At 40.8% G+C, this 24,912-nt stretch overlaps 1 protein-coding gene across 2 annotated transcripts; it reads right to left on the bottom strand.

The window, feature by feature from the left end:
* Positions 1-2,165: 2,165 nt before the first annotated feature.
* crispld1a (cysteine-rich secretory protein LCCL domain containing 1a) lies at positions 2,166-14,583 on the bottom strand. 2 transcript variants are annotated; one of them, XM_069705584.1, is made up of 15 exons: positions 14,525-14,583; positions 13,596-13,961; positions 8,656-8,774; positions 7,720-7,852; positions 7,491-7,606; positions 7,169-7,269; positions 6,890-7,084; positions 6,126-6,186; positions 5,974-6,040; positions 5,514-5,644; positions 5,335-5,378; positions 5,186-5,258; positions 4,995-5,070; positions 4,736-4,869; positions 2,166-2,553 (listed from the first exon to the last, which is right to left on the bottom strand). In XM_069705584.1, exons 2-15 carry the CDS (start codon positions 13,854-13,856, stop codon positions 2,502-2,504), a joined length of 1,563 nt encoding a protein of 520 aa, XP_069561685.1. In that variant the 5' UTR covers positions 13,857-13,961; positions 14,525-14,583; the 3' UTR covers positions 2,166-2,501. The 2 variants fall into 2 exon arrangements, with proteins under 2 accessions (XP_069561685.1, XP_069561686.1); XM_069705585.1 differs by lacking the exon at positions 14,525-14,583 and having other exon boundaries at positions 13,596-14,061.
* Between the last annotated feature and the right edge of the window lie 10,329 nt (positions 14,584-24,912).

Genomic DNA, 24,912 nt, shown 5'->3' with positions numbered 1-24,912 from the left:
ATGTGAAAGCGCACAATAATCTATCACTATCAAGTAATTTGTTGCAGTTCTTCTTTAATTATTTGAAGGCTCACAGTATTTTGTTTGTATGTCTAAGTTCTAAAACTCCTCCTGGAAAACTTTGTTAAATTTGTTTTCATAAAGTCTAAGATGTAGAAGATGAGAAACTGTGCAGAGGGTATCCTTATGTTATGCCCATAAAGGTGTCAGAAAATCAAAACTTCACACTGTTTTCTCTAACCTTCATGTTATCTCCCTGCCCTTTTCTCTGTCCTCTGGTCTCTCCCTTTCACTCTCCTGCTCGTCCTTTTACCTTTCATTCTTCAGAGCCTCTGAATGCCACCTATCAACGCACCATGCTGTGAATTTTGACACCTGTCTGATGTATGCCTCTTTTTTCTCTCACAAGACCTGGGTGCACATGGACAGCCTATCAATCTCTCCACAGACCCTTCTCCTGCAGAGCTCGACCAATCACAGGTGATCAAGTTTAAAAAGGACACATTACATTGAGATGTGCAAGGAAGAGCAAGAATATATAAATACAAATAGTGCTAAGGTGTGTGGGAATAGATATAGATAATAAGCTACTTTATACATACTAGAGGTGGTTATGCGTATGTACAGTATATACTGCTGGCTTAGATTGTATTTGAACAATTTGTAGCTACAATAAATAAGTGTGTTACTGGGTTTTTGCACAGTGATTGTTTTTGAGTTTTTGCGACTCAACAATGAACCTGAAATAATATATAGTACACACTCAAACACACAAATTATCTCCTCATTTCATTGATTTACAACTACACTCATGCGCTTCTCAATGTGTGCACTGACATTTGCTAATGCAAATATATATGAAATTACGATTTCCCTCCCACTGACACCTGTCTAACACAGACAATTAATCTAACAAGATTGCATTAATGTAGTGTCACATTGGTGTCACCAGGCCAGTGCCTCTGCTGTCCATTCAGCCTATCATAGAATATTTAGTAGCACTTGTCAGGGGAATAACAATGACTGGCAGCTTGAGTCACAGCCTGTTGGAGCCAGCAGACATCATAACACAATCAGACATGGATATGGTGGGAAGCCATTATGGGTTGGTAGTTTTGCTCAACTGCTGCTCAGAGGCAAATAAAGAGTGACGACCTCACTCCCATGTGACAGACACTAAGATGATCCCACTACAGATTCCCAGCGTAAATCAAATACTAACATTAGTCTGAATGAGACATTTGTGATCTTCAAAAGTAAAGTTTGGAATTAAGAATTTCGGGGCGGATAAAACAGATCCTTAAAGTCCTTTCTAATGTTCTGGAGGATTCATGGCGGAAGGACATCCAGCATTAAACCTAATTATAATACAATTAGTTACAGACATGTATACAAACAATAATGCAGAAGACTTTCAACCAAAACATCCGTGAACTATGAAATTGACTTTAAATGCCAAAAGCAAATGTCTGATAGAAAATCGTGGTCATTCTATTGTTTTATTGCAAAATGAACTTTTCCTAACCAACTGAGGTAGGAAAATCGATGTAATGCAGAGAGGAACAGAGACAGCAATACAGTTAATTGCTCATTGTAATGATTGCAGCTCAGAGTAAAGCAGAGAGCTGGTAAAATTATGAACAACCTACAAATTGTCTGAAAAAAGCTTTTGCATATTATTGTTTCAGTTCATCAAAGTCAAATAGAGATGGTTAGATATGACCTGAAAATATCTTTGGAGTAGCAAAATCCAGCAAAAATGCATCATGAAAGCACGTAGGTTTTGTTAAGAGAATGACAACTCTAAGGGATGAGTGTCCTTCCCGACCTGCAGGGAGTTTTAACTAAACCACAATATCTGGAAAAATACAAACAAAACCCATCAGAATTAAAATAACAACACATAAAACAAATAGCAGCATCCTTTACAAATCATACTGATGTAAAGCATAATCATATAAAAATAAATGCATGACATTTTTCCCCCAATCATTAAAAAAGTACAAAATATAACAGGACACCTCTCCAAAGCACCAATAAATGTAAAAAAAAAAAAAAAAAAAAAAAAAAATGTGCCAGACTTAATACAATGCAAATGATATTCATTTAAAAGTGCCATTATAATGTTATATTATAGGATTTCTATACTCAATATTAATACAGATAGCTGTTTAAAAGGCAAGACAATGGCACATAAACAAAACAACTGTAATACTATTCACAAATATGTACAACTAAATAATCAGCAATATTTACAGTTTATAAAATAACAAAGCTGACAAACTGCGAATTCCATGAGAGTGAGTACAGACAGGTTCTCATTGTGTACATGTCAAGTTTTTGTTGCTGGGTTTACGCTGTCATGGTGACGACCTCTAACCTCTGAAGTGTAGCAAAGCCAGAAACATTTCAGTCATTGAGTTTGACAACATGGCTTGATTACCCCCTATTCAACAGCCCAAGTGCGCTTTTATGTTTGGCGAAGCCGCCCTCTGGGGCACTCAAATCACAGCGAACACCCGGAACGCCTTCCCTCCAGGAGGGTTTTGAAGGCTGAAGGAAAGAAAGACACGAGAGGGAGAGTCAGTCTGGGCACGGCATGTGTCAGATACAGAACATGTCCCAGCCTTTTGCGGGGAGACGCGGATGACAGACACACACAAACAGATAGGCTGTTTTTTGTGGAGAAATGTACGCGTCAGTGTGTCGTCTGACACTCTGATGACAGATAGGACACAAACAGATAGAGGCTGAAGTTCCCTGAGAAAACAAATAAACCAACCATTTTTACACAAACATAGCGGCCTTCACGTGTTAATCCTACAAAGACAGACATGTTGTAACGTTAAAGGAGACAGATAAATGATGGGCCGACGTCAAGCATCTCAGCAGTGTGACAAAGATAAATGAAGTGGAGACAAGGGAAGTGAGAGCAGACGAAAGGAGAGAGGAAAGGGCTTTTAATAAATCAGACTGTGCAAGTCAGTCTCTCCTCTACATAGGCCATGTTACCAATAACTATTCTGCAGACCACAGAACAATCCAAAGTAGGTGCAATTTAATATCTCTTAAAAACTGGAACACAGTATGTGGGTCACTTTTAACTTAGAAAAGAGGCTGGTATGAACCTGTGACCCAAATGCTGCAGGAGGGAGGTACAGCATGTATTCAACACATGCCCTCACTTTATTAGCATCAACAACGTCTTGACTGACCAGCGGTTTTATTAAAAAATGGTCCCCTCCTTCATACCGGAGATAGGTTAGAATCTCCTGACTCAGATCAGATCTGCTTACTTCCCTTCATACAGAAGAGCTCTGCAAAAAATAGCATTTTTCCACGGCATAGATTTGAATTGGGTGAGTGCTTTATTGCCTGAATTAAGCTTCTTAACATTCCAACAGCCACCGTACAAACCTATGATGTCGCTAGTTTCCTGCTCTGTGTTAGCACGTGGCACCAACAGGGGCAGGCTACTCTCAACTCTCCTCTTCAGAGTAAACATGGAACAATAGTGGGGTGATATCAGCAAAAATATTCCCCTTTGTGGACGATGAAGTGCTCTACGTGCAGACCTGCCTTGAGGTGTTTTATCGTCTCTGACTGAGTATACTATTGTTAACCTATGAATTTGCTGTCTTTGTCTCAATTTTCACGAAGCTTAGTCCTCCCTCTATGTAAGATATTTTTGGTTTACTTGCAAACTTTCTCAGCATCTTTGTGTAAATTACAGACATGGCCAATATAGTCTCAGTGTTTTTGACCCTTGTATGGGTTCAGATGCAGGAAATTATTCATTTCCTTCTACTGATGACCAATTCTTACTGTATTAGAACAATTAACCACTCATGAAAACTATTCAGAGGTCAATTTAGGCTACAGGTAAGACTTATTCTCACTTTGTTAATTCGTGACCTTATGTTGTTCTGTACTAGGTTACAATTATGTTTACAGTCTTGAATATCATAAACAAACCTGAAACAGTCCTACTTTCAATTATTACAATATTTCAACCTGTTTAACATTAATTATTTCACACGCTTCTGCAAAACAAAAAACTCAAACTTTTTTTTGCATTTGCTCTTATGAATCTTATTCAGCTCAAGGTCATCCACCATATTGTTTGGACTAAGCTAAACCTGTCAAAACTGTCACCCAGTATTGATCCCCTTTGGGATAACTGCTGTCAAGATGCTATTTCCTCACTGCTTTGGCTTTTCACTGCTTTATGTGCTTGTTTGTTGATATGTGTTTTTTACTTTATCTGGGCCACCATATTAAACATTTGACTTGTGTTTACTGGTTGTCCTTCCTGATTTACAACCAAAACAAAACAAACCAATAAAGATGCAATCAATTTCTCTGAGCTAATTGCAAAACAATTAATTATTTCAAACCAGAAGCATGCTAATCACCCTCCCATGTGCACTGCATGCAAGATGTAATGAACTGCCTGAATCTTGAAAAGATTGGGTCCACAAGGAGGAAAGAGTGGATACATTTCTCTCCACCTGTGACCCATTGATTTTTTTTTTCCCTCCTCCTCTCTGGGCCACAATGCATTAACCCCTTCACTTTCCTCCCTTAGTGTTTCTACAATGGTGGTAAAAGTTTTCGTTGCACAATGACAACAAAAAAGTGTTACTAATTTCACTATATAAGCCACATGCCAATTTGCCCACACATGCTATCCACATAGGTCATGTTTGTTACATGTAGATGAGCCATCTCTTACCTCTCTGAGGAAATGCCATTTTGGTATGAGGCGATGTAGTGTTTCCGTTTCTCCACTGGCATCACATCGATGTAACCACCCACATTGTTCCTGATGACTCCAGTGTGGACTGCAGCTCGACAAATACTGGACTTCTGCAGGATCATGACATAGGAAAAGTAACATTTCGGAAAAGTAACACGTTATTTCTATTTCTAAATTCATGTAGAACTCAGACGGTTGTGAACAGGTACTTTAAGCTTCATAAAAAGGGACTTACATCTGAGTATATTCTGGTACCGATTACTCTGGATATGTGAGGATTCTCTTCTAGACAGTTTCTTGGGCAGTACAACCTAAAAAGACAACAATTTGAAGGTAGTAACAACTGTGATAGACATGAAGCTGGGCACCATAAGTTATTAAAGAGACGGACATTCGGTAAGACATACAGTACAGTAAGGTCCATACCTTGGACAATGTTTTGCAGGTTTTTCAAATGGACACAGTAGTGCAACTGTGGTTTCACAAGTGATGGCTTTAACTGTAAGAAAGAAATACAGTGAGTGTCAACATACTGGTCGAGCAAATTTTATAATAAATAACATTGTCAGACTAACCTGTCACTCTGGAAACTGTGAAGGAATTAGCACTTTGATACTTCCTGTTGAGAGGACATGCAGACAACAACATCAGATTTCATTATTTCCATTAACACTCATTGTATTCTACCAATATCACAAACAATTATCTTCAGTATAAGTTTACAGCAATGTTGTTTCTAATATTATTGTCCCACCCAAGCGACTGAACTCCGTTCTTGTTGGATTTGATGAAAAAGTCCTTTCTTCCTTGTCTTGTTACATCCATCCATCCTCCATCATTATCTATGACACCAGCATGCAGACCGGCTCTGCACGCACTTGATTGCTGAAAAAAAAAAAAAAAAAAATTTTATTGACAACATAATTTACATTTTGTTGACACAGCAGTTAGAAGTTAGCACCTGTCTTTCCCAATGATTTTTTTTAATTTTTTTTTATTGAATAGATACAAGCTGTAGTGAAGCTACACAATTTGGTTTATGCCTTGTTTAGACTACACTACAGTATGAGCATGAAAGTAGCTTGACCCAAAAGATGGAGGGAGTTGGGTCCGAAAGTGGGCGTAAGAAAGGACAATTGATCATTGTATCCTGTGTAGTGTGCAAATGCCTCATCTTGGACGCCTCACATGAGTACATCCACTTGTGTCCTCACCATTTCATAGTAAACTGTCCCAACTACTTTTCCTGTAGTATCAAGGCATCCAGCTGGACACTCATATCTGTAAATAAAAAACAACCATTTGTAAATTGACTGTATAGTTTTCTTTGTGTTATGGTTTTTATCCTGTTGTACCTTCCCCGTACCTGTTACATGGTGTTCCTTTACACTGATCTCGAAGCTTGGTGTCACAGGTCACTAGCTGAGCTGAAACACATAAACACAGATGCCTTTGAGAACTGGAACGGGCAACAACACGTAGGTTGTAGCAGCTTTGATGCAGGTGACTGCTTTCTAAAAGCTTCAGTTGAGTGAAAGTCGGTGGAGACACTGTTGTGATGCTTCAAGAACCAAAGACAAGAATTCCTGCAACAAGATTCAGGGTGGTCACTAAAACTGGAGGAAGCATCTCATCTTACAAGCACAGGCCCCTCGCGCTGCAGAGAGGAATCCATTTAAAAACCACAGCGAGCCCCTCTCACCCCACAACCCTCCTCAGCCAGCCAAAAACAAACACACACTCTGAGTATCATGCTAAAATAGACCTCCCCTCCCTGCTCCAAAGAGTGACTTGCAATATTAAGTACACTTCAGAAACTGTCAGGATTAATCAGGGAGATGACATATAAAGGCCACAGAACATCAAGGCAATTTAAGATAAATTGCAAGAAAAATATTTCCGGTCAAGGTCTATTTTCTTTACGCTTGTTATACATTATTGCTTGCTCAACACTTAGCAAGCGGCTCTTCTCCATTTCTTTGGTCACAATTTTGAAAAGTTTTCTTTTTCTGTAAAGTGCACATTGTCCTGTACTTCCACTCTCTGCCCCTCCCACTCCTAAAACCATATCCTACAACCCCATTTTGAGATGAAACCAGATCCAGAATAAACAGTTAAATGGCAGCTTACACATCTGCTGTGTGTTGACCACTTCATTCTTCAGCAGGTCCTCTGTGGGGGGCTTGGTGGGGGCCAGGGCGGGGAGGCTGGGAGGCTCAGGCTTAGAGGCCCTGGACCGGGGCCTCGTAGTACGGGGGGCCTCCGGCTCAATGAAGTTGTTTTCTTCTCTTTCCTCTGGTGGAGGATTGGAACTATCATCTTCAACTAAAGTAACAAAAACAGGGTGTGATGTGCAGTTCTTTCCTCAGGCTGTCTTACTCTGTCTTTCTCTGTGTCGCTCGGGCATACCTTTGTAGCAGAGGTTGTCCTTGCAACCTCCTCCATAGCTGGGAGGACAGGCAGAGCAGGAGGTGCCATGTTTATAAGGTGCGTGGCCCCACCAGTTTCCTCTGTTCAGGTGAAGTAACAAACAAGGATTATTGAAGCGAACACATTAAACAAAACTTATAACCCACACCCAACTTCAAGTATGACTGAAAACATTTTCCAATTAACCTGCAAATGATACTATGATGTCCCACTGAAAGGACACAAGGTTATGTGAAAGATTCTTGTTACTTTTGAAGCCTGTATATCAGTCACGCAGTTGACACACAACATATGTGCTTACTTTGGTGAATAGTTGCAAACAAGATAGACTGCTTTGGCCCAAATCTGTCCCCACACATTCATGTCGTAACACAAGTTGACAGCACAGCCGATCCGACTGCTGGTGGCCCAGACCAGCTACAGAAGAGTGACAAGGTGGACAGTGAAACACAACTGAGTGACACAAATTTGCTCATTGTACAGTCTTAAATCTCTAAAGTCTTAAAAAGGTATGGTAGTGATCTCACTACCTGTGTGTAATGTGTACAAACTGGGCCGGAGCATCTGAAGGGACAGTAGGGGTTGCACTCCTGAGGGTAAGGGAAGGAGTAGTCTTTCACTTCGTCATACCAGGCCTGCACGTGGAACGTGGGTGGACGATGCCTGAAGAGATCAGCAGCCAAATGTATGATGACAATATTACAAGAAACATTTCTTTAGTCTTGTGTCTCTGCTGGGATGGGTGCAAGCTCTACCTACAAACTTTCAAGAGTGTCTCAGAGAGATTCTACTAATGTTATGAATGGATGTAATGCATTTCTCACAGTTATGATCTTCTGTCTTTCTGCTTCTCAGTTTTAAAAATGTGTTTCCTTCATTGTCACCTCCACCCACCTGAGGTTCCCAGTCTCTCTCTCTCTGCCAATTTATTTCCTGCCACACCCACCCTACCTGCTCCCACTTCCTGAATCTGTTCACCTGTAGCCACACTACCATGCAGTCCACTCTGTATGTCTGCTCTCTGTTTGCCATATCTTAAGTTTTTGTGTCCCAGATCATAAACCTTAGTTTCCCTAGTGTTCTGTTTCTGTTAACTTTGTACCCAGCCTGTTTTTTTTTGCCTCTTGTTCCCCCTCTGCATCGTGTCCACCAGCTTGGGATTTGTAACTTTACCAATTGCTGGTAAGTAAGTTGTTGTTGTACAACCTGCCTCACTGTTGTGCTTTTGGATCCACTTCTTTACAAAAATGACAGCATTTTACAAAGCTAAATTGGTCATGTGAAACAAAACAGATCAGTCTGCAACAAGCAAGCCACAGTTCTTGTGATCCCACACTGACAGAAAAGTAAAAATGACTAGTTTTAGAGGGAGAGAAAAGAACATGTTTCATGCATTTCTTTGGGCTTTATTTGGTCATCAAATGTAAAATACTTGCACAAACTGTCTATACTAACAAATTGTTTACCTTCCCCAGTGTGCCCCCAGGTTCTGCCCGATCTGTGGCAATAAGCTCGCCGGACCGTGCTCCCACAGACAGGTCTCTGCCCACTCCTCTGCTGTACGCTCCAACTCGGTGTCCCACACCTGCACAGGAGGTATGATGGGAAAAAAAAAAGTAGATTTTTCTCGATTTATATTTGATGCAAAGTGGTGATAAATAATGGCAATGTCAGGTTAGAGGAGTGCTAGTGAGTACATGGAGATACTACTGCTGTACAGTCTTTGTTCTGTGGTCAGTAATGTGATGAGAGATGGTAGACTAATTAAAAACATATTGAACAAGCATTACTTATCATATGTCATGATGCGTAAGAGGGACTGAGCTGCTGAAGAGCTCCACTGATCTTTAAACTAAACTGTCTTGATGTGTTGCTGCTGCTGCTGCTGTGGAGCTTTTTAAATTTTCTCGCTGCCACTCAGCTGACTTTTCTCCGGATGGGGTTTCCCGTGAGATTGGATGTTATTCAAAAAATGCAAAAGCTGTTTTTCTTTAAGTAATACCTTCCATATGTCTCTGGTGAGATGACTGGGTGCAAGCTTTTTTTTTCTCTTTACCTCCCTCTGAATTGCCCTCTCAAGTCAAGTTTGGCTCTGGTAGGATACTAAAGGATCGTATTTCCATTCTGGGGTTTTCTGGGAATGCAAAGAGCGTCCATCCTCCCTGCTGACCTACATTCTACTATTCAATTTTTTTTTTAGAATAATACCAGCTGTAACTCCTCTGAAGGACACGGTGTGTTCCTTTAATTGCACACCTTCACTTTCACCTTTTGGGATGACTAATATAACAGGATTCTACAGGGAAGTCAATTAGTTTTGTGTGTGTGCGCACATGTATTAGTATACGAGCGAAGGTGTGAGAAGTTTTTGCATTTCACACATCGGGCCCTGGAATTCAGCTTACCCTCAGTGAAATCTCATCCAATAACAGACACTAAAATAACCTCACTTCCACCTCCTCCTCCTTCTCCATTATCAGTCACCCACTTTCAGTCCCACCAGAAACAACTCCTGCTCTCTGCATTACTCCCGAAACACACACCGACCTAACAACAGGATGTCTGGCAGTGCTGCAAATTAACTCTTAACTGAGCAGTTTCTTCAGCTGTTTCTGGGAATCCTGTTGGCTGTTGAGTGGACATATTTGTTTAAATCAACAACACCAGCGTGATATTGTTTGACACAGAGGGGAATGTTAGATCTGAAGACCCGAGACTTGTGGAAAGGTTACATAACTGGCATATAGAACAAACACATAAAAATTATCCTCTACACCTCCAAAGAGGGAGCATATCAGTGTTAACGGCAACTTCATCTGCAGTTGCCCGTGGTCTGTCTTTCACAGTAAGGTCAGATGACGACTGACAGAGCCAGGGCTAAAACAGGAATGAGAATTTATTCTCATGAGTTTGAGTTTGACCCCTGTTGGCAGTGAGCTGCAAATAAATATCCGCATGTCAATATTGTCATATCTGTTTTTTACGTCACCAACAGATTTAATCCTGGTCATCATCCGTATTGGAGGAATGTTCAAGGAAGGCCATCAATTCATAACCTTGATTTCTGTCTACATCATTTTCCTCTTTGATTTTGCCAAAGAATGGCTTCCTTTTGCAAAATTCATTATTTATGCAGATTAAAATTGAGTTGTGGTAACTGCCAAACGATCTGCAAACCACAGCACAGAAGACACTCTGTACTTGAGTGTGGTCGACATAATGTTTTGAACCATTAATAACCGGGTATGGATCTGAAAACACAGACATGATTTGTGATAAATAATGATAACTATAAGCAGCTCCTTCAAGGTGAGGGACTCATTCCATTATCCAGAAAAGTTGCAGTGAAAGCAGCTCAGAAAGTGGCGACTGAGACATATTTTTCAGCTGTTGAGTCTGTACAGTGCACAGCCGGCATGTCAAGCTGCTATTTGCACAGTTAGCCTGGCAGAGCAGGCCTTGTAACCACAAACCCCGCCGCCCACCAACCTCTCCGACCGCACTTCTGCGGGGCCCGTAAAGAAAAACACCTCCCCTGCTAAAGTCTTTCGGCGCTGTGCACACTGCATTGTTTATTTCGCGTAACACTTCATTTGCGGCCGGGTTTTTTTTTTCTTCCTCGGTCATCTGGTTGCATTCTGGTACGGAGGGCTACTTCCTTTGCAAGTATGGGTTTCCTGCTCATAATCAATGGTGCATGCCGAGAAATACTGAAAAGCAGGGGAAGATATGAGAAATGGGAAAGTAAAGCTGAGGGAAGGATTAGATAGGAAGCCTTTGACCAAACTGTTTGGAGTAAGGGTTGGGATACAGTCAGTTCAGGTGAGGCCCCATGAGCATACAGCTTTGTGACTTCAGGGTTGCTTTTTTGGGATACTGTTGTCCTTTCAACTTTACAGGTCTGAAGATGTATTTAGCAGCTTTATTAGTCTAAGCCAGTTTTCCTACCATTCATCCTGTCTAAATACTGTTTCAGAAGCTTGTCCATGTTGCCATAATTAAACATATTGGATAAATTCAAGGCAAATGTATTCGCCAAGACCTTAATTAACATCTCTTTTGGCTCCACAGGTCATGAATCACATCAACCACATTATTCAACAATAAATTAAAACAGTAGATGCTTGCAGGGAAGCTCCACTTCACCCTGGCCCTAAAAATATCACCAGCGCTTTATCATAAATCACAAATATCACAGCCACCTCAGACCTGAGTGCAGGCCAGCAAAGCCAAGTTAAACATCAAGGCAGGCAGGGCCCTTTCTCCCAAGATGCCATCTGTTTGTCTTCCAGGGCTTCAAACGCTGACACTTCTCTGTTTATACCTGTGGGTCAACATTTGAGTGAGAGGCAGAACCGCTGTCCCCCCCTACTGACGTTGCGTCGAAGCTTTGTGGATCACTACGGAGTGTGAATGCTTATCCGGGGAATTTTTTGGGCCTCTGTGTTGGATAATGACAGAATGGGAACGGAGCCACAGGGATAAGGGAGAGGGAGGCAGAGAGAGAGAGGGCAAGAAAAGGAAGCAGATGAAGGGGGAGGAAAGAAGGGGATTTGAATCGATGTTATCTCCAAGTCTCTGTGATGATTGCCACAGAGGGTCACTCGGGTTGTGGTTTCGTACAATGGCGGACAATAAAAGAGCTGATGGGCAAATAGTTATGTATGTGCGCATGGATTTGTGGGAGTGTGTGTGTGTGTGTGTGTGTGTGTGTGTGTGTGTGTGTGTGTGTGTGTGTGTGTGTGTGTGTGTGTGTGTGTGTGTGTGTGTGTGTGTGTGTGTGTGTGTGTGTGTGTGCGTGCGCATCTGCATGGATGAGTGTGTCGGAAAGCAGGCGAGCATGTCTATGAAGTCTTCCAGTACAGTGAAGCTGTGAGGTTTCTGAAAGGTGACAGCAGTTCAACACAGACAGAAGGAGAATCTAAGAAATATAGGGACCCTTTCAAAATAAACTGCAAAAGCAATCACTGAAAATCCACTTTGTGACCTAAACAGTTTTAGCCTAAAAGATATTGACACCAACAGAAATGCATGTAAGATTTCAGCTTATTCTTGCAAGTGTTCCAAATGTCAGTTCTTTTCTGATTTCTTCTAACCTCACCTCTTCATCTTCACTTTAATTATTTTGATACCTGTTTTGCTATGCTGTCTCTCACTCCATCTGCCTCGCACTTTAATCATTTTACGCGTCTATTTCTATTTATCTTGCATTCCTTGCTAACTTTCACTCTCATTCTCGCCCCTCACATCCTCTTGTTGCATGCCTTTCCATATTTCACCCCTGGGTGCCCCTGGAGTTTAAAAAAAAAAAAAAAAAAAAAACAGCCAACTGTAACAGGAGACAGTAGAAAAGAGCTGTGCACTGCTGGCTCAGCATTTCTCCACTCGCATGTGTCTGTGTCTGTGTGTGTGTGTGTGTGTGTGTGTGTGTGTGTGTGTGTGTGTGTGTGTGTGTGTGTGTGTGTGTGTGTGTGTGTGTGTGTGTGTGTGTGACACACACACACACACACACACACACACACACACACACACACACACACACACACACACACACACACACACACACACACACACACACAAGTGGTCCCCAAGTCGAACCTCTCAATTATACAATTACACAGTCCAGCAATTGCCCCCAGCAGGAACTGTTTATTTGCCTTTACCACAGAATAATCCTGCCTTTTGTTCTACAGCTCTTTAAATGAGGATGAAAGGACGATAAAACCCTCATTACCTCCTGCACATTGTATTGATTTTTAACCTCCTACCATTGGTGACAATGCACTGTATTGGTCAAGCTGTGCCTACACATGTAGTGCATTTGGAAAAGTTCCAGATCTGTGCAGCACTAAGTTTCAGAAGGTGTGTGGTGCCCATGTGCATGTGTGTGTTTAGTGGGGGGTGAGACAGCTGGTAAAACAAGCCCTGGTGCCGTGCTCTGATTCTAATTGCACTGTGAAAAGTGATCTGGCACTGTACATACACGTGATGGCTAAAGGATAAAGTCAAACAAATCTCTTAGCATGAGTTAAAAAAAAAAAAAAAAGAAAGAAAAGAAAACGCTGGAGAAATGTGATTATTGGCAAGTTGATGAAATTCTTCTCTTCTGGCAAAACAACCAAAGTCACATGGGTACAAATGTGTGTGTGTGGAGGTTCATGTGTGAAAGTGCTTAGATGCTGGCATGCTGCATGTGTGAGCCAAGTGGGCGAAGTGCCAGGCAGTCTGGTGACTGGGTCACTTCACTAAGCTATATGGCCCACAAGTGTGCACGACTCTTAAGGAGTTCAGAGTAGGGTCAAAATGTTTTAACACGTATAAACAGCATGGAGATTAAATGCACAGCATCATGGGAATCGATCACAAAGCTGCACAGACAACACCTCTGCATCCTCCATCCACCTACCATGTACTCCATGTTGGAAGCAGGAGGATAAACCTGGCCTCTGAGCTTGTTGTGAAGGTCCAGGATTTGCTGAGCATCGCTGTCGGTAATGGCCCTCTTCCCCCTCTGTTTGGCCTCCCACCAGTCCCCATCCTCGTCCAGATACTTGTCCAAGATCTGCCCCCAGCCTGTGGAGTTTGGAAGCATCACCATGGATGTTGCTGTCTGGAGCAGCAGGAATAGGGACATGCCTCTCAGCCAGTGCGGGGACACGCGTCTCATCCTTGGAAAGTCTGGTGCTAGCAATGTGGGGATCCTCTCAAACTCAAGTGGGATGGATGGGGTGGAAAAAGTTGTGTGCCAGAAGAAACTCCTCTACAATGTGAGCTGGTAAAAAAGACGAAAGGAGAGAGAAAAACAGGATTATTGGAAGGATTGGAACTGACGTTCTGTATCAAATTTGCTGAATAACTTGGGTCAATATTGAACTTGGTGAGGATGGTGCACTGGCTTGCAGACACTTGGTCTGTGACTGTGCCACAGGTAAATGAATGGGTTCAGTTGGGGTAATCTGGCAGGCTGGGAATGACTAGAGGATTGAACAAAATCAATAACAAGTGTCCAACCTTGAAGATTTTACAACTTCGTCCCTAAATACAAATAAAAAGAAGGACATCTTTTCGGAAAATAAATACTGCATTTCAAATTTAAATGAGTAGTACAGCTGCTATAAATGTAGTTAAGGTCACAGAATGATGCCTAATGTGGCTCCTGTATTCACAAAGCTCGATGTAAACGTATGCTTTCATTGAACTTTTTTAGTATGCAAGCAGCGATGCTGACATAGGCTGATGTAACGAGCCAATATCTAATGGAAAATGTGAAGAGTAATGCGTTTTGAAACAGCAATGGAGTGGTGTGATTTAATGTAGGCTTTGGAAATAATTTACCTTTAATGAATCGGAAAGGAGCCCGCTTCTGGAGATCCTGACAGAGATCTGGCTGTGAGAAAACGTCTGCACCAAGAAGGGTGTTAAAAAAAACAAAAAAAAAACGCTCCAAAGTCGGTAGCAGAGCTCAGGTGGAGCGGTGATGACTGTCGTTGTTGGGTGCCATATCAAATGACTCAAAGATGAGATGTGGTCGCTTTACTGGGTTGTCATCAGTTTGAAAGGGAAAGGTTGGTCTTTCTTCTTTCGGGATTTTTGCACCAAAGCAGCTAAAGCATCACTTATCCACATTTTATCCTCAACTTGGCTTCGCTTGGAGAGTGCCGCCTCTGACCACGCCTCTTCAAAGGTTGGAAACAGCCCACTTGCTCCTGCCAAGACCTCTGTGCGTGTCCGAGGTAGTGCGTGTAGAGCCCACAGTGTGTTACAAACAGAATCTCTTTTTATTTTACCCAATAATGCGCTCAAAAAGTTCAAATTCAAACTTTATTAGTTTAAAATTCACAGAAACCCTGCAGAGAAAAACATATTCACGGACTTTTATTGTTTCCATGGTGATCTTAAGATCTTATTTATTAATTGTGCTACCTGACCTTCAAAATAACTCCATAACATAAAATAACTCCAGTCTGATTAAGTGTTATAAAAGATAACAGATTCTGTTTTTGCTATGATGTTTTTGCCATAAATCTCCTCAGAACAGTGACATACACTAAAAGGTTATTGTTTGAATGTTGCCCTCTTACCTGGTAAAAATACATTAACTTAAACCAGATCTGCCTGCTGTGTGGGGCCAGGCAGCAAATGTGGCCCCATTCTCTGGAGTCTAACTGTTCACAGGTGACTCCTTGGGGGATTAAAACACAAACCAACTCTGTTAATTCCAAGACCTGAACCTGTCGTCACTGTTTCCCCTCTCCTCCGCAACACAGGGCGAATTCCATAATGGAAACAGGCAGGTTTAGTCTTTTATCATCTGGTCATTTTCACTGTTAGCTGTGGCACATGTGGAAACAGTAGCTGATCACCAGGCCACAGTGCGTTTGCCCCCCGTCTCCCCCCCCCCCACTCCTCCCCCGTCAGCCTTACTTTCCACCAAGGGGAGACACAATCTTCTTGTGTTTTGACCTGACAAACAGAATAAACCAAACACTGGCCAAGTCGAACATGTGCCTGCAGTGATTTTTCTATATGTCCTTTTAAGTAAATCCACTTGTTTCCATGACTCCCGGATGTTTTTTTTTTTAGCCCTTACACATCAGGTGCATTAAGGACTACATTGAAGGCTCTGTCGTTCTATCAATGAGCTTTGTAGGGTTTGACATCTTTGCCAGATTTCAGATTCAACATGATTACTGGACACACAATTTTACGGTCAGGATAGAGCGTGAAATTATACTTAAAGCTAGACAATACCATCTACATTTTAAGGACCTTCTTGTCAGTGGTGGTAAAAGTAGCCTACTTTAATAATGCAATCATAGCACAAGGTAAAAGTCATGAATTCAAAATACAACTTGAGTAAACATACGGAACAGTTATGAGGGAAGTGCACCTCTGCAGATAGATGGACTGCGTTACCAAAATATGAACTACATTGTTACTACTAGTAATGTGTAAATAGCTTTGTACTGTTGCAGCTGGTCGTGGTGGACCTTTCTCTGATCTCTGCTTTTAGATTAAACATTGGCCTCAATGGGGATCAAACAGAACATATGAGTTGAAAAATCTGAGTGGATGGGAATTTGTTATTTAATTGAACTGCTACAGTAACATCTTCAAAGACATGTGCACTCTTTTTTATACATTGTATTTTGTCAGCCTTCAGATAAATATTGCAGTAAAAAAAAGTGTATATTCCTCTGAAATATCAAAGTAAAAGTGTGACGTGTCAAAACAAAAGGATCATACAAGTATGTCAAACTTACTTGAGTAAATGTTCTTTGTTGCTTTCCACCACTGGCCCCGGTTGATGAACCAGATCAGTGTCTACTGAAGACTACAGACATACAAAACTTTGTCTTCCAGGGTGCCTCTGCAGTCTAACCTACTTCTGTAAAAGTGATCCAAGAGCTCTCACATTGGGGACCCACCGCATTCTGAACTTCCATAAACCCAGGGTTTACTGTCTGCTCCCTGGGTCAGTAGCATGGACCTCGGCCACAGCCCCAACAGCGGCCGCTCTGCGGTCAGACCCAGTAGCACCCTCTCCTCCCCCCTTTTCACCGCAGCTGAAATAGCAACGCTCTGCCTTGCTCACTACTCCCAGGAGGGAAACAACACCGACAACTCTCATTCATCTGCCATAGAATTAATGCTGCACTACATTTAGGTTTGTGTGTGTGACAGGATAGAAGAGTGTGTGTGTGTGTTTGTTTGTCTGTCTCCGTTTGACAGTAAGAGAGTGAGAGGTGAGGCAGCAAAGAAGTGACGGGGTGCATGCGTGTGTGTGTGTGTTTTGGCCCACATGCCTTCATAACATAAATATAGGAGTCAATACATAAAACATGCAATTATTTGAAACACTCAAAATAAGTTTTATGGGCAGGAGGTATGAAAGAACCTATATTCCATTAAGGTCATAGCTGAAATACACAGACCCCGACTGTAAGAGGATGCCTCTGACCCCGACTATGAAAATTAAATTGTGTGGATAAAGGAAATATTTACCAACTGCTCAAGGACTTTTATGATTTACAGTGTGGTAATTTAGGTCAGGCCATCTGTAACATGCAAGATATTCTTTGATTAATGTTTATTACAATGACTGCCAGTAAATACACATTATTCGCGCCAGCAGTGGAGCAATATAAATGATTTCATGCCAGGGCTTTCGTGTTCGCAGATTTCAGATTTCTTTCTATCACCCTTTCTTTTTGGTCATCTATTGTTATCTGCTGTTCTGTTTGTCCTAATATTTCACATTTTTCTTTTCTATTATCTGACCTCCTCTTCACCTGTATGTTTCTGCCAGGCATGTGCACACACACACATTTTCTCTTTTTCCTTTGTTTTGTCTCACACAGTATCCTTCACTTTCCACTCCTCTGCTTGCCCCCCACCCCACCCCCCACCCCATCTCCCTCCCTAGCTGCGCTCCCTCTTGCTCTTTCTATCTTACCCACACAGTCATTGTTAAGCCTTGTGCCCAGATGCTCCATTTTGTTCCTCCTCCATTCAGCATGTGGTCTTGTGAGAAACCCCGTGAACCCAGCAGAACGCATCGACCGTGCCAGGCATCCACACAACAGTAGCCTCTGGACACAACAGCAAATCACACAAACACTCTTGAAGAAACACTTTTCTTTGGCCCATGTTATCTGGCCCATTGCTCCCTAATGGTTCTGGTTGAGCTGAATTGAGGTCAGTGTTGGAACGGCTGCGGGGTGAGAACGGGAGTAAAGAGCATCAAGGTCATTTGGCAGATGTTCTACATCATTGCTTGTGTGACATTATCAGCAGTGTTCAGCAGAAGGCTGCCTGAGATAGCCACCTCGGGTCAGTCTGGGCTTAGTTTGTCTACGTCTACCTCCTTGTGGTCAACAAATGCCAGTGCATCTGTTAGGAATGAACGTACAGTACTGTACTAGCAAATGTTATCTACTCTAACTGCAGGGTTGTAATCAGGGTTTTTGTTTGATGTTTTCAACTGAAAGACACAAAGTGGGTAAACACAGAGCACACATTTTTAGTGATCCCTTTTATATCAACCAATCTTGCATCAAAATTCCTCCACAAAGACAATGATTTTGTTAATCATATATTTTATGATCTACCCCTCTCTCCTTTTTACTTTTCATTTTCATGCACAGCACTTTCAAACCACATATCTAAGCTTTACAGTATGTCAAAATACTTCACAACAAGTAAAATTTAAGTATTCTCCACAAAACTCCACATTTAAAAGTACTTATGTGGGACAATGGACTTTCTATTTACTACATCACAATGTTATTAATGATGAAAGTAGCAGTTTACTGTGAGGTGGAGCTTATTAATCTGCAACAATGCACCAAATTTCATGTTTAAATTTATATTAAATTGATCCCTGTACACTGATCAGCCATTATATTAAAACCACGGAGGGGTGAAGCATTAAATAAAATACAACAACTCAGCAATTATTCTTCCCTTAATGAGGATTATAATGTTTAGTTGTTATCACGTCTTATTGAGAGAGCTGTTGATTTATTTTAATGGTCAACAGCACTTCAAAAAACAGTTTCCAAAATGACCACTTAAATAAATGAACGCTTCTCTCAATTAGAATAAATAGCAGATTATAGTAGTTTTGGTGCTGGAGAGGAAGTATTGTAGTAAATGATGTTAATACTTGGGTAAAGTTTCAGTTTCAGATCTGAGTCTCATTTATCAGTATCAGTGGATCTTTATCAGTAAGTGTTTTTGTGGACCAAAAGGAAAAACTCTAACATTTTGTGTCATTTTTAGTTGTGCTTGTAGTGTTTCTTTATCCTCCTCCTGTAATACAATTTACATGCATTGTGTGTTTTGCAACATGTATACTGTAATTCTGTGGGTTTTCTACAATGTTCTCTGTCACAACTTGAAGAAAACTACCAGGAATTGATCCATATGTTCATGTGTTTTATTGAGAAAAATGAATTGTGAATCTTGCAAATAAGTGCAATAGATATTTATATGCAGTAGCCTAAATAAGCCTAAATTAAGATTCATTATATGTCATAACTATATACAGTATTATTCAATCTTAAAAAAAAAAAAAGAAGGTGAATGTTCAGCAGGGGTCCAGCGGTTCTTTAACAACAAGATAACATTGAGTGCAACCCCTGCATCATATCGCCTCACATGACATAGAGCATTTCATTGAATTGCTGTTATGCTTTTCCCTCTGAACAATAGTGGCTGTAATTTTAATAGATTCCACATGATAGGACAACTGTAAAATAAAACTTTCAAGAAAATTTGTGAGGAAACATCTTGACTTAGTAGAAAAATTCATGACAAATGTCAACTGTTCTTATAACCACCAGGTGTCAGTGTACTTTAACATAACGTCAGCATGCTGTGGCTGTCAGACAGAATGCATCTCATGGTAGACTTCAGTTCAAGTTGGGAATTTTCTTTTTCTTATCTTGACAATAAATTGAAATGTTTCAGCATCTCTATTTTTTCAACAACAAAAGGAGCTCTTGGTAAACTGAGACAATTATTCATCTCTCACTCGATTAGGGTGAGATCCAGAACAAACAAAAAGGCCAATGTTTTGGATGATGTAGAGGCACTGGGACTTGTAGGAATTGTTGAAATCCAAATACCCCTTTGTTTTATGTCAAATTTCATGAAACTACCAATCAGCAACTTCTAGCAGAAACTCAGATTACACTTTGTTTTTGCTTCCCTGAGCTGAATGCTTTACTGATTGCTGCTTGTGGTGCAAAAACCATAAAACTTCACAATGATGTCAGATGCATTCTGGTGTACTATCACCAAATATCATCTTCTGCAGAGAATTCAACAACCGAGCATTTTCTTGGATTTGATGATGGCTGGTTTGCCACATTGGATGTTGGAATTCTTTCCGTGATCTACTCAAAAATTATGAAAAAAAATCCACATTAAAAAGTTGTTTTTTATGAATTAAGTCAGTAAAAGAGTAGAAATTGTGATTTATTCTATGAAGCTACAATGCACTACTGGAGAGGGCAGGTCAGTGTACTGTAAGTAAATATCAGCATCAAAGCCTCACTGAGCTTGTCGTCTACGGGTGCAAAAGAGAGTTGAGAGAGAAGGAGGAAGCCCATCTGATTAGGAAGCTCTTTCCCAGCACTGTGCTTCTGCGAGGACATTGATTTTGGCCCATGTCTTGCAGCTGCAGGATGTCGCTTGTCTGAAGTCCCTGCTTAGCCCCGCAAGGAGGCTAATGTGGCCCCATCCAAGATAAAGACTACAGTAGGATATGGAAGGCAAACACGGAACACGGTCCACCTTCTCCTCAGTTTGTGTTCTTAGACTAAACCAAAGTCCAGTTTCTTTCAGCGTCAGACATCGACTGCAGATTTATTCTTATATTCACTGTGTGTCTGACCTGTTGGATCGACAACATGTGATTACTTTTAGTGTCACATATGAGGTCAATATAGACTATACAGTTTTATGACATAACATCGGTTTATGTCCTCTGTTGTAAAATGGAATATCTGCTCTGAAGTATGCCAGATATGCTTTATTTATATTTTACTAGACCATGTTAGAAACTTACTTTGCCAAGGAAAAGTCACCAGACAAGAAAAGTGACCGTAATGTAAGCCATCCAGCTCAAACTGAACTAGTGTCGTATTTCATTGTGGCTGATTGCAAGGAACGTCAGCACTTGCTGTAAATCCAGCCTTAGAAACCTGAGAAATGAAACATTTCCCCACATATTATGACCACACTGTCCTAAAAAAACAGCATTATGAACAAAAAATAGCCCCCTGAGACACCGCAAATGATTTGTGTACCCGAAGAGCTTTTTTTTTCACTCCTTGTTTGAAGTAAGGGCATCCAGCTTAAAAGGAGAAGGACTGCAAAAAAACGTGCCCTGCAGTTAACTCTGTTGCCCCGAGAGATTTATGGTAGCAAAAGGGTTTTAACATGTACATGCCAACATTTGAGGAGATCCCAAAACATGCTTCAAGTAGCTGACATCAGTCTGTGGGAAACACATATGTCAACAGGCTCCCACCTGACCGATACACATGTCAGAGCTATGAATACAGTCAGTTTACTTCAGTTTAAGTGATATTACAAATATTTGGGGAAAGTCACTGCAGCCAATGTGAAAAAACTGAGAATCAAAATTAGGAGAAAGGTTGTGTTTTGTCATGTCTACTTAGTCTTTGGAAAATTTTTAATCTTGTAGCATGGTCAAATGGGGTTTGCTTTCATAGACCAAGTTGATTTTCCTCATGGACTTGAACACTCGTCTACTGGGTAAAAGTCCTTCGTTTGATCTGTCAAACCTCCTCTATATTCAGAAACTGTCACTCTTTTTTGGTTCTTTCGCATTCAGTTTATTATCCAACATACTTGTCTGTAAGCCTTTCTGGAGTACAAGGGCTTTGTATAATGTTTGGTTCTTAATGATAATGATCTTTTATGTCAGTACAGCAGGCTGAAATCCCAACTTCTCAGGATGACAGATCTTTACTTAATTTCGTATTTATTTTCTGTTCAGCAAATGAGCACAAGTAGCCCAAGTACAACTCTATGAAGATACCCTTTACCTCGAGTCCCTAAAGGCAATTTCATCAAAATGATTTATGCTTCAAATATGAGGTGATTTATTTTTGGGGAATTTTCTTTTACATTTTGTCCACAAACAAATTTACAGTGCTGTGTACACACAGCTCCTTTTCTATCCTAAAAGCAGCTCCACTCTCTGCCAGTGGAGGATTTTTGGGGAGGTTTAAAGACGGAGTGCGGCTAGGACCGGGCACAGGGTGCATTTCCGATGGTTGAGCTGCAAGGGGAGCAAAATAAACATACTGTAGTTGTTGTGCTTTCAAGGGGAACTGAAGAACAAGAAAAAAAATACAATGAATTAGAGAGAAGTCTCTCCCAATATCCCCCTGGAGGCACAAAGAAGCCAAGTTTTCAACCGCTCTGTGAAGTCAGGGAGGGCAGAGAGGTTGTAGAGTACAGAGATGATAAGGGAGAGGAGAGTCTCTGCAGCTGCACAACAAATATAAAAAAAAAAAAAAAACTCGGAACCATTACCAAGTTTTGTGTGCACAAAAGATTTTCCCTCTTTTTCATTAATGTGCCCTGTTATAAACTCTTTAACTTCTCACTATTACTGGAGTTGGATCACTGATTCCACATTTGGAAACAGACTCCCTCAGCCTCACCCACTTCCTGTTAATAATCTATTAACCTGCCACGCTCCCTATGAATTCTCCATCTTCTCTGTAAATAACCGTCTCACCAACTTCACACTTGAGGGAGACTAAACTCCTTTAGCAGATACAATTTATCTGACTGGTCAGATGAGCTTACAGATGCGTCACAGTTACCTCAGTAGATGTTGGCACTGGCTGATAGCACGAGTCAGTTGGATTTATTCCTGCAGAAACTGCCGACTGAACATCTTTTTTGGCTCCATCTTTTCGATTGTGTTTAACTTGCTCCTGTTGGTCTTTTTTCTTAACTATCTGTTGGGTGGGGAATCAGTACCATAAGAGCAAACAAAATTAAGACACTCGAAAATTAAAACAGTCAAATTAAAACCCTGAAGTTCACATGTGCGTATAGCTGAAAGTTATACACTTGAATATACATATTTAAATATACATACTTAAATATATATATATATATATATATATATACTGAAACAACTGGTGTTTCGATTCTTAAATACAAAAAGATGTTGAATTATCAGTCAAAATGTAAGTGGTTATTAAGGTTGAAGTGTCAATGTAAGTGTATGCACTGAGTGAAGTTAAATCAGAGTGATAAGGGTTGAATATTCAGCTGACATTCAAGCACTGAAAGACATTTTGGTCCAACTTTAATGTTAGTGGAAGAGATAAATTGTGGTGCACGTCCTGAAAGAAGTCAATGTTGGTATTGGCTGATAGTGTATGAGCTGAAAGCTCATGCCAGTTGAAGTGTTTGCTCATCTTTACTGACGTATAAAAGCTGTCATAGTCAACTATGTATTAACAGTGGGAGTGTTATGAGTTGTTGTTGCGGTTCAAAGGTGAGCACCAAGAGAGTTTAAAGCATCAGCCAACAGGTGTTTTTCAGTGTCAAGGATACATCCTTGGTAGCACAGTTCCTTCCATGTTGGGTCCTATGCAGCCTTGACAAGACGTCTTCCTGGCATTCAGAGAAAAAAAATACAGTCCAAAGAGTGTGCAGGTCTGTGTCCTTCTTCTTGGCAAATTGCAACCAGTCGGAGCATTATACCCACCTACTGCTTTGTTATAGAGTTCTTTATATTCCATGTGTGTGTCACTGAAAAGGTCCTGCCATTGTACATGCACATAATATGGTGTGGTGCTTTAAAAAATGCTGAGGATGCATCCTTGGAAATTCTCTGAACAAAATACTTGATCTGGGAATGGTCCTTCGGCAAGATTTGATGAGAAGCTGAAAAGATCCAATTATGGACATAAAGTTCAGTGTTTCCATCCAGTCATAAGAAGAAAAAAAAAAACTACAAAAAAAAGTTCAAACTTATGAATGATATTAAAATATTAAGAAACATACTAGTCTTACAGAAGCCGAACACAAAAACATGAGTGTGTCATGCTGAGATTGAGCATACTAATAATTAAATTATGCTGTAATGTTATTCGTTTCCAATTCACACTCTCTTTGCAGATGTTTTTCTTTTCATATCCTTGAGCCATCAGAGCTTTCATCTCAACTCAAATCCATATCCTTAACCTTTCGTCTTTCTCCACCATTGATGGATAAGCCAGGTAAATGTCGACAGCAGATTGTCGAACTCATCATTGCATCCTGCTCCACATCCAGATAATGTGCCTTTTTAAACATCCACCAATCATCCATTTGGCTCTGCGTCTGGCATTTGCGCAGACCGAAAGATTTTTCCCATGCATACTAATGCATTCCTAGAAAACTCTCTGCTGGTTGTTTCCAGGGAATATGCTGGTCTATTAGGGCTGGTCAGCTGGCTGCATCAATGAAGCTTCTTAATAATGTGCAGGAAATGGTTTGAAACCCTCATGCTATGCAAAGTTTAGCATTCAAATGTGAGATAATCTGACCCGCCAAAGTGTCTTGCAAATGTTTCAGTCTTGAAAAGATGTTTACTGCAGTCATGTTTGCACTTGAACTAACTGTTCATGTCTTACTTGTTTTTCCCTTGATTGGTAGCCAGTTGATCATACATATACCATTAGGGCAGATTGGTCAGGGACAATTCACACGATCCATGAGTAGACATCTCGTAACTTCCGGGATAATCATGGTGCACTTTAATGTTTTCAGTTGTAGTTTATTGTCGTAACTGTGAGGAGAATTGCGTGAAGACCTGGATACATTTTTTTTTTTAATGATGAGTTGTTTTAAGATTAAGCAGAAATTATTGGTTTATCAACAGCAAAAGAAGAAAATGCTACTACACTGTTGTGTGGCTCGATATACTAATTCGTTGGGCAGAGGCTCAGACTTTATACAAGATCCACAGAGATGAATTTAATCCAACTCTAAATACTCGCCTCTGTTGTAAGCATTTCCAGCATGTGAAATTGTTGTGACAGCAGGGATACTCAGCAAAAGACTTGTGCATTCTCTGTTTCACTGGAATTAAGACCAATACTCTTATTAAGGGAACAAGGGAAGGGAAGCGGCCAAGATAGCATTACCAACCAGCAGATGACTCCAGAAGAGCAAAT

This window comes from Brachyistius frenatus, unplaced genomic scaffold (assembly GCF_029030835.1).
Source record: "Brachyistius frenatus isolate BFR_SWC_R1_liver_20210118 unplaced genomic scaffold, ASM2903083v1 Contig_57, whole genome shotgun sequence".
NCBI classification, from domain to species: Eukaryota; Metazoa; Chordata; class Actinopteri; family Embiotocidae; genus Brachyistius; species Brachyistius frenatus.
The sequence above is the reverse complement of the archived record's forward strand: the minus strand, read 5'-3'. Positions and strand labels throughout refer to the sequence as shown.